Source organism: Saccopteryx bilineata, chromosome 8, assembly GCF_036850765.1.
Source record: "Saccopteryx bilineata isolate mSacBil1 chromosome 8, mSacBil1_pri_phased_curated, whole genome shotgun sequence".
In the NCBI taxonomy this organism is placed as follows: Eukaryota; Metazoa; Chordata; class Mammalia; order Chiroptera; family Emballonuridae; genus Saccopteryx; species Saccopteryx bilineata.
In genome coordinates, this window is record NC_089497.1 from 50,734,984 (window position 1) to 50,750,587 (window position 15,604).

At 34.1% G+C, this 15,604-nt stretch overlaps 1 protein-coding gene across 4 annotated transcripts in view; it reads left to right on the forward strand.

The window, feature by feature from the left end:
• The window catches only part of STXBP5L (syntaxin binding protein 5L), a 374,922-nt gene that overhangs the window by 300,240 nt on the left and 59,078 nt on the right, over window positions 1-15,604 (forward strand). For 2 of the 4 annotated variants that reach the window (XM_066240760.1, XM_066240761.1), the window contains one exon: window positions 4,233-4,325. The exons of the other annotated variants lie outside the window; for them this stretch is intronic. In XM_066240760.1, the coding sequence (XP_066096857.1) occupies window positions 4,233-4,325 (93 nt within the window). The remainder of the gene's footprint in view (window positions 1-4,232; window positions 4,326-15,604) is intronic. 4 annotated transcript variants of the gene reach the window in all.

Here is a 15,604-nt window from a genome sequence, read left to right on the forward strand (position 1 = left end):
GTTTTTTAGTTGAGAGGAGGGGAGATAGTGAGGCAGACTCCCACATGTGCCCCAACTGGGACCTACCAAGCAACCCCATCTGGGGCTGATGCTCAAGTACCTAGCTATTTTAACACCTGAGGTGGATGCACTCAGACCTGCCAAGCTATCTTCAGTGCCCCAGGCCATGCACAAACCAATTGAGCTACTGGCTGAGGAAGAAGAAGAGAAAAAAAGGGCGGGGAAGGGGAGGAGAAGCAGATAGTCACTTCTCCTGTGTGCTCTGACCAGGAATCAAACCTGGGATGTTTCTATACTGGTCTGGTGCTCTATCTACTGAGCTATTGGCCAGGATATTTTTAGTCTTCTTTGAAGAGGTTTGCACATCTTTCATTGGATTTATTTCTTTGTATTTAATTTTTATATTGAAATTAAAACTTATTATTGTTTGTGGCTAGAATATAAATATATAATTAATTTTATATATTAAACTTATATCTAGATATTTGATATTAATTATTTAATTCCAGTAATTTGTAAGTTCCTTTGAATTACCTATATATCCAATTAAGCCTCCTGTTAAAATTATAGTTTCATTTCTTCTTTCTGAAAAAAATAAATTAGCTATGACCTCCAATATAATGTTAAATAGATGTGGTTTTAGCAGACACCTTTCCTTGTTCCCAATCTCAGGGACAAGTCATTGAGTATTTCATAATTATGTTAATTTCTGTAGAATTCTAGTGGGCATCTGCTTTTAGCCCTCTTCCTGTGGATTATCTTCTTTTACTTTAGAGAAGTTCTGAAAACACTTTTGTCACTTTTTTTAAGGAAAATTCAGAGGACTCTGTATGTAATCAACTAGATTGCTTCAAAGCAGGAATATTTTGAATACATTTGTATTCTGTGATTTGAGAAAGCAGTGATTGACTGTGATAAAATTAATTTATCACTTCAGTGTCTTGAGAGTGCTTTACTGGGCAAGTCCTGTTTTTCTTTAGTACCAGAGGAATAAGAGATTTTTCTATTTTAATAGCTTTTTAATCAGTATATGTTATATTTATTAAAATATATGGTTTATTATTCTGGAGAAAGTATCAATAGATTTTCATCTATCTTAATTAAGAATATTGGAAATAATATTTGCTTAATTCTTTCATTTCCCATAAAAAAATAAGCAATTGTGTGTATATTAAGGGGTCTTTTTAAAATTAAATTTATTGGGGTACAGGTTCAGGTGTGCAACTCAATAAAACATCTGCACACTGCATCATGTGCCCATTGCCCAAGCAAAGTGTCTTTCTTCCACATTTCACCTCCTTTTCCCACCATCCCCTCACACTATTTTCCTTCTAGCTATCACCACACTGTTGTCTGTGTCTACATGTTATATATATATATGTACATGTTTATATATGTATATATAAATATGTGTATATGTATACATGCATGTTTATATGTATGTATACATATGTCTATATGTATATATAGATATGTTTTTGCTTAATACCTTTACCTTCTATCATCCAGCCCCCCAAACCCCCTTCCTTTGACAGCTGTCAGTCTGTTTTATGTATCTATGTCTCTGTTGCTATTATGTCAGTTTAAATTGTTCATTAGATTGCACATATAAGTGACATCATATGCTATTTGTCTTTCTGACTGGCTTATTTCACTTAGCATATTAAGGGGTCTTTTAAAGCCCACAAAGGAGAATGTGTCCAATACTATGTACAGAATAACTTACCAGTATATATACATAAAACTACGTTCTACAATCTCTTGCTATTGTTTTAGGAATTGCTGCGTCCAACCCAGACTGTCAGAAAAGATATAGGTTAAAGACAGATTTTTAGCCCAATCTCCTGAAATTAAAATGTAACTAGAAAAAAAACAAATTTAAGGCTTTAACCATAGTTTACAAAATTCATGAAGCTTATTATCTCTAGAGGTAGAAAACAATGAAAATATAAACAATTAAAATGTTTAGATAATATATGAATAACAGGATAAATATATATAATTAAGAGAAACTATAATATTTATAATACATTGTAACTTTTAGAAAATTAAGAAAAGCAGCCATGCTTCCTAACAAGTCTCCTTTATTTGTGCACTCAGAGATAATTCATTGGGTCTAATATAAGCACTTTTTGTTTGTATCTCAATATACCTTCCCTTTTTATGCATACATAGTATTTATGAGACAATACTTTCCTCGCCTGTTCTTTTTCTAGTGCAGTGATTCTGAAACTTAAAACTGTATCAGAATCATGTGAAGAGTTTGTTAAAACACAGATTGCTGAGTGCTAGAGCTAGATTCTAATTCAGTAAGTCTAGAGTAGGGCCTGAGATTTTTGCCTTACTAGCAAATTCTCAGGTAATGCTAATGATTCTGGTCTCTAGACCGCTTGAGAACTATGGCTATGTGAAACTTTTAAATATTCATTTTTCAGTAGTTATTTCACCTCTCAGTGTGTATTTTGGTATCTCAGGTCCTCAACCCTTTAAAGTCTGCTAAAAACATATTAATACATTCACACAAATACCTCTGAGAGAGGTTAAGAATTATAGTACCTGGAGACCAGTAACCATTTTATAACTCTGACTTTTTACATGGATCTCAAACTCCCTTTTAGCACAATAAGCTACAAGTAAAATAGAGCAAAGTTTTGGACTATTAAATATATCCTTTAGGATAATGAGAGAGAACATAGTAGGAATTAGGAACTGAAAGAGTCCCAGTGAGCCAATCAGAATGCTGATACTCTCAGCTTACAGAATAATATAATCATTTCATATTTAATTATTCACCAGCTATTCAACAAATACTTTTCAGTACCTACAGTTAAATAAATAAGATGCTATCCACCAAAAAAAAAAATGAACAAAATAAACATACTTCTTGCCAAATGGACCAATCTACAGAAACCAATATTATACTAATAGTTTTACAAATTGTTAGTTGCTTTTTCTTAAAGCTGTATAATCCTTTTTTCATTTACCAAGTAAGATCATGTGCAATTTGTATACTACATAAACATACCTCCCAAGGGGGCAAGGAGGAGCTAACATTCAACCCAGCTCCTCTAGGTCTTGGCACAAAACTAGAATCCCCTAAATAAAACAGCACCTTTTTCTTTGGACAAAGAGTTGAAAACTAAACAAGCCTTCAACTGTAGAATTATATCTGCTCAGATGTGTGTATTTTTTTACTTTGTCTTCCTTGAAACTATGCCTTTAAAAATAATTTTCTTAGATGAATATCTTTTTCTAGACTGAAATTGGGTCCTAATACTGCTGCTGCCTGTACAACCATCTATTCTCATGATTCTGACTTTCCACAATATACAGTAGACTTAATATGCTACCAAGGCCAAGTGAGCACTAGGGTAATAGGAATATTTATCTGTATTAAAATATATCTATTTAGGCATCTTCAGTAAAGATATCTTCATTAAAATATCACAGAGGTGGCCCTGGCTGATTGGCTCAGTGGTAGAGCGTTGGCTTGGCGTGCAGAAGTCCCGGGTTCGATTCCCGGCCAGGGCACACAGAAGAAGCGCCCATCTGCTTCCCCACCCCTTCCCCTCTCCTTCCTCTCTGTCTCTCTCTTCCCCTCCCACAGCTGAGGCTCCATTGGAGCAAAGATGGCCCAGGCCCTGGGGATGGCTCCTCGGCCTCGGCCCCAGGCGCTAGAGTGGCTCTGGTCGCGGCAGAGCGACGCCCCAGAGGGGTAGAGCATCACCCCCTGGTGGGCAGAGCGTGGCCCCCTGGTGGGCGTGCCGGGTGGATCCCGGTCGGGCACATGCGGGAGTCTGTCTGACTGTCTCTCCCCGTTTCCAGGTTCAGGAAAAAAAAAAAAAAAAAAAAAAAAAAAAAAAAAATATATATATATATATATATATATATATATATATATATATATATATATATCACAGAGGTGAATGTCCAAAATACTAACAGGAAGTAACTGGCTCTGTTCTCAAATCTGGGTTACAGCTAGGTCTTAGAGCCTGTTCTGAGTGTTCCTTCAGTGTGATTCCATATGCCTAGAACTCCAGTACATCCTCCAAAGAAGACCTCTTCCTTCCCAACAGTCTTCTGTTGGAACATCACCCAAATACACAGATAAGGAATGAAGTAGAGACCCTTCTAAATAGTTATCATAAAATTCACCTTTAAGGTAAAAATTCTTGGTGCACTTGGGCTAAGAAATTATGTGCCAATAGTTTTTTATTCCTTTCCTTCAGGACTTCCTACCAGGACTCCCGAGGCAGCACCAGGCTTTTATAGAAATGAAATACCAGCTGTGAGACAGAAGAATCAAGTACATCACTTGCCAGGTGAAAGTGAAAATCTCTCTTATGAGCAAACAAGTTATTCATACTTCCACAATTTTCTCAACTTCACAATTTGTATAAAACACAGGTCCCTTATGGTTAATGAAGACAAATTTCCCTGAAACAATGGTTAAAACTATAGACCTTGACTTCATGAGATACAAAGCAGGAATTCCTAAGGGTTTTGTGAACAATTTTCAGATGTTCCATAGAATTTTGATAGTGTTATTTTTCTACTCTATACCTGAATTATTTTATCAGGCCTGCAAGATAATGTGGAGGGGCCAATAGAGAATTCAGGAAAAACTTAGCCAAAACAGTAGAGTTGTTTTGTAAAAATTCTCCATAATTCTTCCTAACACAAATATTTTCTGTGATCAGAAACAACTATGATGATCATGGAAACTCCATTGCCTCATATGGACAATGGTCTCTCAAAAATAGTGAGCAGAAAGTAAGATCCTATAATCTCAATTCCATGCAGTCTTTAAAGGGACCAAATCATAATCAAATACAAGTTATGAAGCTTCCTAAATTAGAAAACTATGACAAAATGGTTGTGACTGTATTTGCAACTTTAAAAAATATGAATTACCAATGTTCTAGACCCCCAAAAATTCAGCAACCAAGAAACCTAAAGATAATTGTAACCACAAATTTCCAGACAGTAGTTTCTTTTCTTCTGATGTAACACAACTCTGTGATATGCCTTTTTCTGAGGAGAGTTCCAACTTAGTAACATTTGCTTATAAAGCATATGATATTTTCCTGGTTTTTATTAATAAAATGAAAAAATATGAGTTACAAAAAATAATCACAGTTGAAATTATATGGCATCCAAGTAGTAAGAAAGTGAGAAGCTGCTGAGTCATGAACAGACAATATTTTAACAAAGAAATTCAGAACTTAAGAAATATATTTTGCATGACACATCAGAAACATATTTCACCATTTAAATTCCAAGATTTGAAAATAATTTTAGTTTTATAGTTCATAAAAAACAACAAGGCCCTGGCCAGCTAGCTTAGCGGTAGAGCGTTGGCCCAGCATGTGAAAGTCCCAGGTTCGATTCCTGGTCAGGGCATGCAGAAACACCCATCTGCTTCTCCACCCTTCCCCCTCTCTTTCCTCTCTGTCTCTCCCTTCCCCTCCTGCAGCCAAGGCTGCATTCAAGCAAAGTTGGCACAGGAGCAGAGGATGGTTCCATGGCCTCTGTTTCAGGTGCTAGAGTGGCTCCGGCTGCAATGGAGCAACGCCCCCAGGTGGGCAGAGCATCGGCCCCTGGTGGACGTGCCAAGTGGATCCCAGTCAGGTGCATGTGGAGGTCTGTTTGATGCCTCCCTGCTTCTAACTTCAGAAAAATACAAAAAAAATAATAATTATTATCACTATCTTTTTAATTTATTAAGCCTTGTTTGCTAAAAATTATAATCAGCATTGGTATATCACTTTAAAACAAACCAGGTATTTTTAATGTGTATTTAACCTTACAGCAACCCTGTAACAATGGCATCATTCTCATTTTGTGTGAGTGGAGAAATTATGCCAAGAAAAAAATTCTATAACTAGCCTAAGGTTACCCTACTGATAAATGACTTAGTCTGAACCAACCCAATGTTTCAGACTTCAAGGTCCTCTGACCCCAAATTATTTGATCTCCTATTTATACCTTTTTTAAAAGTGTGTGGAAGAACCTAGTTTTCTGTGGGAGTTTATAATTCAAGATAGACAAGAACAGAAATAGGCCCTGTCTGGTTGGCTCGGGAGTAGAGCGTTGGCCTGGCTTATGGATGTCTCAGGTTAAATTCACAATCAGTTCCCTCTTCCCCTCGGCAGCCAGTGGCTCAGTTCAGCATTGGCCCCAGACACTGAGGATAGCTTGGTTGGTCCAAGTGTGTCAGCCTCAGGAGCTAAAAATAACTCAATAGATTGGAGCATTAGCCCCAGATTGGGCGCATTTGGGAGTCTGTCTCACTGTCTCCCCTCCTCTCACTTAGAAAAATAAATAATAAAATAAATAACAGAAATAAAATTATATAATTAACAGTTGTTCATATGACAATAAAATGTCACTGATTCATTAACATTTAGATAGAAATAATACATATTTCAATGTAGCAGTAAAAGTAGTTATAGGTTAATTCTTTGAATAGTGAGTTTTTTGTTAACCCTTTGAGGACATACATGAATGATTGTACTACTCAAAGTGTTAAACATTTTTATGCTGAGCCGAATTCTACTAAAGTTACCTCTTTGCCTGACTATATCTTTGCCACTTCCAAAGAACAACAACAACAACAACAAAAAGGAGAATGGCAACAAAATTACAGGCATGTATGCCCTTTTGGACTCCACCATGGCATAATGATTCCAAAATATGTGTATGTATGTATGCCTATATACATACCAAGTGTTTTCTATCTTAGTTTCTGACTTATCAAAGATAGAAACAAATGAAATGTATTACTATATTTCAACCACTCAGTTAATCTATAAACTTTACAACTTTTATTTTAATTTAGTGTTACATTTATTTTACAGAAGATATCTTGGCCACACAGGTTTCATCTAAATCAGGAAGACTGTGCTGCTTAGTGGGAAGGACTAAGCTTTAGATCAGAGAAATTTTACTTTACCCTGCCACTTTCTACCATTATAACTTTAGCCAAGTTTCTTAACCCTAACTCAGTGCTAGTGTTCAGAACATGGATTCTCAATAACATAGTAGTAGTTATTATAAAATCATAATGAACACTCATAGCCTAAAGGGACTGAATTTGGTCACCTTAATCATTTTAAATTTCCAAGCATTATTTATAGTTTATTCATAACAAAGCAGAAATCCTTCATTGAAAAACAAAAAGTTTAATTGTTTCTAATGAAGAAACAATTAATCAGCCTGATCAGTAATGGTACAGTGGATAGAGCATCCACCTGGGACACTGAGGTCCCAGGTTCAAAACCCTAAGGTCACCCACTTGAGCACAGGCTCACTAGCTTTAGTTGATGATCCTGCGCTCACCAGCTTGAGCGCAGGATCATCAACATGATCCCAAGTTAGCTGGCTTGAGCCCAAAGGTTGCTGTCTTGAAGTCCAAGGTCACTGGCTTGGCTTGAGCCCCTGGGTCAAGGCACATAGGAGAAGCAATCAATGAACAACTAAAGTGACGTAACTACAAGTTGATGCTTTTCATCTCTCTTCCGTTCGGTGTGTCTCTTTCTCTCAAAAACCAAACAAACAAATAAAAACAACTAATCAAAAGCTTTGAATTAGGAGCTTTGAACCTCACTTTTTACATTATTTCTCATTAAAGCAGTATCCATACTCTGACTTATTCAGAGTCACTCTTTTCCTAAAATTTTGATTCAAATATGGAATCAAGGATCTGACCGAGACTTATTTGAAGCCAATACAAAATCCCTCTGTTGAGCAAGGCTGAACTGTCTATTGACTTTGAATTGAATTAGATGTTAGGAAAAGGGCATATGAATATACAAGTGATTGAACTAGGTGATAGGAACAAGATACATAAAGCCCCCTAGGTAAAATCAGGTAAAACCCTGTTGTAATGCCTAAAGTTCTGTCTCTATTTAGGGTTGAAAATCAAAGATAAGGCTGAGGATATTCTAGCATAGCTATGGTAAACCACCAGACTACCCTGACTCATTACTGTAACAACCTGAGTTTGGGAGGCAGAAAATCTAGGCATGGCAACAGTCCTGCAAAGGTTTGTAATCTGGTGCTATTGTAAGACTTGGTTGGCCACCACCTGATCTTTAGACCTAAAATCATAGATAAATATTATGGATTTTGCCATCAGCCAGTCCTTTCTCTCATTTACATTGCCTTTAGTCACTTATGCCATTCTTCCTAACAATTTTTGGTAAGCCAGAAGGTGGTAGATATAATTAGGTAAGTGATTAACTCTATCTTTGGGGATGTTTTTCTTCAAATGTTTTTTTTTTCTTTAATTCAGATTTATTGAGATATATTTATATAACATAAAATTCACTTTCTTAGTGTACAGTTATGAATTATTTTCTCTGCTTTTAATTTTGTTTTTATTTTCAAAAATGTATGCTACCACATGTTAAAGTAACAAGAATTTTGTGAGAATTTGCCCAGAATCTGACAGGACTATGATCCTAAGAAATCAAACACTTGCTGAGGCTATATCCCATGCCCCACAGCTGGATTCCCTGTGGTACTGCTTGTTGTGTTATTGCCTTTGAGTCAAGATAGTCAGTTTTTCATGGTGGGAAGGATGAAATATACTATTCTATGTGATGATGCACACGTGACTCAAAGAGATTTTTTTTAGAGAATAAGCCCATTATAAATCAAGTGTGGGATGTCATTCTTAAAAAGACAGTGGATTCTTAGGAAGTATATTGTGCAGAGAAAAGAAACAGTAGTGCTATATATAATAGGAGGCCTTATCAAGTGTGCTATGTTCAATCCTATGCACTCTATTTTAATAGGGCATGTTGCCCAAAAAGTCATTGTTTATCTAGAATATAGTAGAATGACAATCTTTTCCAACTAAGTTTGATAATAAAAATAATAACTAATATTGAGTGGTCATTATGTACCATACCATGCTCAGTACTTTACATATTCCCTTAATTAATACTGACACAATTCCTATGTAGGAAGGACTATTATTCTTTTCCACTTTACAGAGGAAGAGAAACATAATCTCCCTGAGATTAAGTAACTGCTAACCCAGGGTCACTCAGCTGGCAAATAGTTGAGTCATGATTTGAAATCAGCTTACCTGTGTTCTTTCTTGATCATTGTGCTTTGCTTCATCAGATACCAGGAAACCTGTCTGAGAGAAAAGCAAAGTCTTTGTGGATCTTTACAGAGAGGAAAGAAGCATCTAGCCTGTTCTGTTAGGGACATTACTGTCATTGTAACTACCACCTTCTACTTCTCATTATAAAATGGAAGATCAAATGCAGATATGATGAAACAAAATTTTAGTTACTCAAAAAAGTACCTGTTAATTATATGTTATTATATATACACACACACACACACACACACACATAATCATAATAACCTTAAGCTCAGCAAAGTGATATTAGTATCTGTATCTATATCTAATTTAACAACTAAGAACAACAAGGAAATATGGCATGTCTAGTATGGAGAATCTGAGGTGCACCACTGAGCATACTTTGTGTTGAAAGGTCCTCAGTAAAAAAAATCCCATAGGTTGGTTAATGTTCATAAAACCGTAAAATATTATTTCTCAAAATGTGATCTGCCAGCCTCTATTGGCATCAGTATCACCTGCAACATTTTTTAAAATAAAATTTCTGCTGATCTACTTACTGAGAGTACCTGGAGGCGGCCCCTAAGTCTCTGCAGGTACTTGAAGATCTGGCATGTGAGAGCATGAATCAGTTATTTCTTACTGCTCCAGAGGTTAGAACTGGGACACGTTGGTAAGTGATCATGGAAAGCAGTTTAAGCTCAAAAGGGAAATCCTGTAGCAATTATAGCAAATCCCAAAATGGATGTTTTTTTAAATACCTTTGAAGGTTTCTGTTGTGGAACTGTTCTAACAGGATGTCAAGAATGTTGCAAAAGAAATACTTAGACTGAGGGAATATTTGTCTAGACCTCTAAGATTTCTTAGAGTCAGGATTTTCCATCTTTTCTGTGCAGTGTGGTAAACCAGTGAGTAGTGAGAAGTCTGGACTTCTCATTTTCTTCCCTTTGGCTAGCACTATAAAATTATAGTGGTAGTTATGCTTAGCTTATATAACAGTAAAAATAAAGAAATTCAGAGCTGCAATCCTAAGGGGCACATTGCAAAGATTAATATGTATTGTTTTCATTCTATACATTTCCAAGACTACTTCCCTCTTAATCCCTCTTGCCTCATATATCTTCTAATCCCAATTTCTCAAATGTTGATGTGTAACATATTACTCACATCTGAACATACTTTCTCCCTCTGCTTAGCCCTCTTCAGAATAACCCTTCACCCCACCTTCTGGCTTTACCAGTTTTTTCCCCCAATATTCATTGAGGAAACACTTACTGTATACTGATTCTATGTCAATATTTTATTAGGCAGTGAGAATGCAATCCCTATCTTTGGAAAACTCCCAAGTTCCAGGATGTTAGTGGATAGTAGACAGAGTGAAAAAAAAAAGCAAGCCTAATACAATGTGTTAGGTATAAGGAGATGTGCACAGGTGCTCTGAACATTAGGAAAATAGCATCAGATGAAGGCTTAAGTTTGAGTCTGCCTTCACATAGGTGATCTTTTTGAGCTGCCTTGAAGAATGAGTAGGCGTTTACTAGTTGAACTAGGGAAGAAGAGGATCATTCCATGCATAAATAACAGAGGACTTTTATTAACATTGTTATTAAAGAAGTTCCCTATTTAATCCCACAATCTAACCGTTCCCTTTCCCTCCCTGTAGTTTGTGTGGGAACCCCAGTTTCCTGGTAGGAAGTAGTCTAAAGGAAGCCAGAGAACTAAGTGGCAAAGTAGAGGTGGGAATCCCTAAAACTGGACCAGACTTGAGAGCCAGAGTAAGTTAGATACTAGACATAGAAGGTGAATTTTTCATTACAATAGTGAGGAGTGGGAGGGCATCTGACACTGTGGTCACTGTCCTGCTGTATGCATCTGGGCTTATTGACCAATAGGCAGGAACTCTGGCCTCTTTTTAAAAGCACCTTTGTAATCCACTTTTGAAATAATTAATACTATATAGATATGTTGAAGTACTTTATATAAAACCAAAATAGAAACAAAAAAGAAATTATAAAACAAATCTTTAAATTATAAAGAATTTATTTTTATTTAAAAAATCAAAAAGATTATTTTAAATGATAAATATTTCACTCCCTTAGCTCATCTGCATTATGAAGAATTTTTTAACTATACTTTATTTGTAACCTCTTCTAAGGCATAATTATGACATATACTTATATAGTTTGCCATGTTTTGATATAAGTAACATCTTTTTGTTTGTGTTGTTTATTCTAAACCCAAATTACTAAAACTTGATTTATTTATTTCCCCTTAATCTTGAATTATTTCCTAATGTCTTTTCAAAGAGAAAAGTGCCTGCTGCTATTATATTTACTAGAATAATAGTACTTAGGGTCTTTTCATAAGTAGCTTAGGATGGCATATTATAGTTAGCAAACAACAGCCCATAGACTAAATGCAGCTTGCCATGTATTTTGGTATGACTTATAAATTAAGAATGGGTTTTAAATTTTAAAATGGTTGGATAAAATCAAAAGACGAGTAATATTTTATGACACACAAAAAGTACATTTGGATTTATATTATATTATAGGTTTTATAAAGTCTATTATAAAATGTATTTCAATCATATGCCAGCTGAAACATTAGAGATAGTCTCAAGAATATTAGCTGACATAAAAGAAAACTAAGCTGCAAATTGATAAAGTGATTTTTTTCAAAGCTGCTTATCTAGGTGGTAACAATTCAGAAATTTGTTAGCCATGTTTTCTCATTTTAAATTGAATATTCTTTCTACTATATCATTTGGCATCTTTATTTTAAAATAACTTTACTGTTGTAAAATATTAGTCATTAGAAAGTTAATTGTTAGTATCAATATGAGTCTTAAAGTATTGACAGAAAAAATCTCTCATATGATTTGCCCTAATGCATTACAGTTAAATATTTTTATGAGATGGCCAATGTAAAATTTTTAATAGATAAATAAGTAATGTTTTTTGATAAATTGCTGGAGTTATTTTGGTTTATTCAAATATTTTATGATAACATAATTAAGTTTATTTTAAAATATTTTGTATTTTCAGGATTTTTTAATCTACTGAATTTAACATTATAGTGTTCAATAGTGAAGTCGTTTTACCTGCCATAGGCATGGTAAAGTTTCTTTAACTACCTCATATACCTCTATAACGGAATTTTCTTTCTATTTCAAAAACATTGACAAAGTTCATTAGTTTTTACCGTTGTCATTATTTTTACTACCTAATTTATTTAATGCAATATGTCTTAACCTATTAGATTCATCTAAAATTTATTTTTGGTTCTTTCCAAATTATATAAGAAATCACTCCTCATACTACATGTGAAAAAAAAGTATGCAAAGATACACTTAAATATTTAATGTAAGGACAATTACTTTTCTCATGTTTCAGTGTGCATAGTAAGTATTTACTACTCAGTGGCAATGAACTAACGAACAATATTTCTGCTTCTATACATGCTCACTAAATGTAATGTTTATCAGGATGTTAATAATATACTGTAAAACATACTGTTCCCCCACACACCTCTTTAATTTTATAATTAACAACTACCTTTTTCCTTTTTCTGTTGTTTCAGTCAAGGGATCAAGAAAGTTAAGTCTGCCAACAGATCTTAAGGCTGATCTTGGTACGGTAGGCAAAAGCCAACAATTTTTAAGTTTTCTTACATTCATTTGGCTGAACATTTTTACCAACCAGTCCATGAATAACACAAGTTTTCTAGATGGCAGTGTTTGGTGTCTTTCCAAAAAAGCTTTCTAAAAATCACCATACAGTTCTGTTGGCAGCATTCAACATTTTGTTTAATAATCATTTTACAAAATTATGTTTTATAAATCATTACACACCAAGGTATATAATGTTTGATTTTCTTTTTATCATGAAAATGTTTTTAAACATTAAATAGTCACGCATATGGGTCTGTTGTGACTGTTATCATGTAAAAGTGCATTGTTTTCTGGAATTAGTTTTTCTACTTTTATATTACTATCATTTAGAAGTAATGGTATTTTTTTAAAAATCTGATATATAAAAGAATGGAACTTTGGTCATTTTTTTATTCTAGAGAAGTTATAGAAAATTTGATTCACTTTTAGTTTACTTTTTTCATGATTGTAACTCTGAAATAAATAAAGCTTTATTAAATAGGCTTTCATATATTTTTGTTTTAGAACTTTTATCTGCTTGTTCCAGCATGGTTTTTCTTTTGTGAAATTTTATTTAATTGCCTTTTTTCAAATCACCTTTATTCTGACTTAAAACTATAGCATTAAATTCTACTAATATCACAGTTAAAATAACAGAAATACAATAACTGGTTTTGCATTATTCTTAAGAATTTACAAACCTGTTTTCACATATGCTGTTAATAAATGGTAGATTAAAGTTTGAACACAGATCACAGAACATAGTACTCAGAGTTTATGGAGCACATGGTCACATAATTCATCTCATTGTATCTAAATTAAACAACTGTTAGATAAATAGTTCATTAAATTTAAAACCTGATCACATAAAAATACTCTAAGGATTTGTTTAAATTAGATAATTATAGTATTCTTATTTTTTGTTTTATATTTTATTAATGGCATTATAGTAGCTTTTAATTTTTTCTTTTTATTGAATTTAAATTTTAATATTTTTAAAATGCAAAGCTCTAACATAGTAAACTAATTATCATTAGCTAAATATTATTAGTTAATAAATTATGAAGTCAATTAGTATTTTACTAGTGTACTTAATGTTAGAGTATCTGACACATCTACTATGTGTCAGACACTATGTGATCTGATATGTACATATTATTTGAGATAAGGTAGGTGATATTGTTCCCACTTTACAAATGAATAACTTAAGGCTATGAAAATTTTAAATTTGTCTATAGCCACACAACTAGTAGCAAAATTGAATTTAAATCAAATATATGTCATTGCAAAGTTTATAATCTTATAACTACCTATCATTTTGTGTAGTATATACTCTGACAAACATCAAATGAAGACCATTTTTTAAATAACTTTTTTCTTTAGAAAACACGTGCATTCCTGTATTCACATTTCTACAATCAGAATATTTTTTCTAGATTGTTGAAAAGGAAAAATAAAAAAGAAAGAAAATTTCTAGCCCATTTTTATATTTTTAGAAGTCGTAAAGAAATCTTAGTTATAATTCTGATCTTGAAGTCTGTTAGGCATGGTTGTTATTAATAAACATGTTAATAAATAATTTATACCTATGTCAGTCTTGCTAAGTAAGTCTCCAATTATCCCCTTTTCAATTGTTTTATTCTCACTATTTTCATACATACTTTAAACAAAGATGAATTATGAAAACTCATATATAAAATATAAAATAGTCAAGTGCTTGTTACTTTACTAAAGGATATCTTGCACTTAAAAGGATTCACAATAAAATTTTATTAAATCTCTATTTCTAAATATGTAATCAATGTAGTATTATTTTTAAAAATTGTTTCCAGCCCTAGCTGGTTGTCTCAGTGGTAGAGCGTCCACCTGGCATGTGGAAGTCCCGGGTTCAATTCCAGGTCAGGGTACACAAGGGAAATGACCATCTGCTTCTTCTGCTTTTCCACCGCTCCCCCTTTTCTCTCTCTCTCTCTCTCTCTCTCTCTTTCTCTCTCTCTCTCTCTTTCCCTCTCTCTCTCTCCCCCCCCCCCCACAGCCATGGCTCAATTGATTCAAGCTCCTCTCTCTCGGTGCTGAGGATGGCTCCCTGAAGCCTCTACCTCAGGAGCTAAAAATTGCTCAGTTCTAGCATACTCCTCAATTGGCCCCAGATGGGGGTCACCAGGTGGATCCCAGTCAGGGCACATGTGAAGTCTATCTCCCCTCTTTTCACTTAAATTAAAAAAAAATTGTTTCCCACAAATTTCCAGAAAAAAAAAATTATAAGGCTCTGAAAGAGGATAAATGGCTGCCTGTACGTTAATTCTTCCAATGTAAAACCTTGAGGTAAAATATACCTTGGGTTGCTTATAATATGCTTTAGGAAAAATACCAAATAGTGTATAATCTATTAATGAAGGAGGAAGGTGTTTAGGAAGCTATTGCAGTAGACCAAATGATAGCCTGAAGTTAGATAACAACAAAGAAAATGAACTGGAGGAGAGAAGGAATTACTATAGGAGATTTTACAACTGAAGGTACTGGGAAGAGGGCATAGGAAGAGGCAAGGACAACTACAGAATGTTGAGAATAGCTCTCATGGAGGATACCTGATTGAGAGGAAAGAAAAATGATTTTGAGTTGCTACAGGGACTTGTTATGTTAACCAATTAGAAATGTAGAGCTACAGTATAGGGGGTAATCTCAAGCACAAATTAATAACACTCATCTATCTAAAGATATTAGTAACTATGTATATGAGCTATTTACTAAAGACAAATGTTTATACTAATGTAACTTTTTGTTACAACAATCCTTAACAGGAATAGTATAACACTAACAATAAAATAATAGTAATAACAGTAAAAATC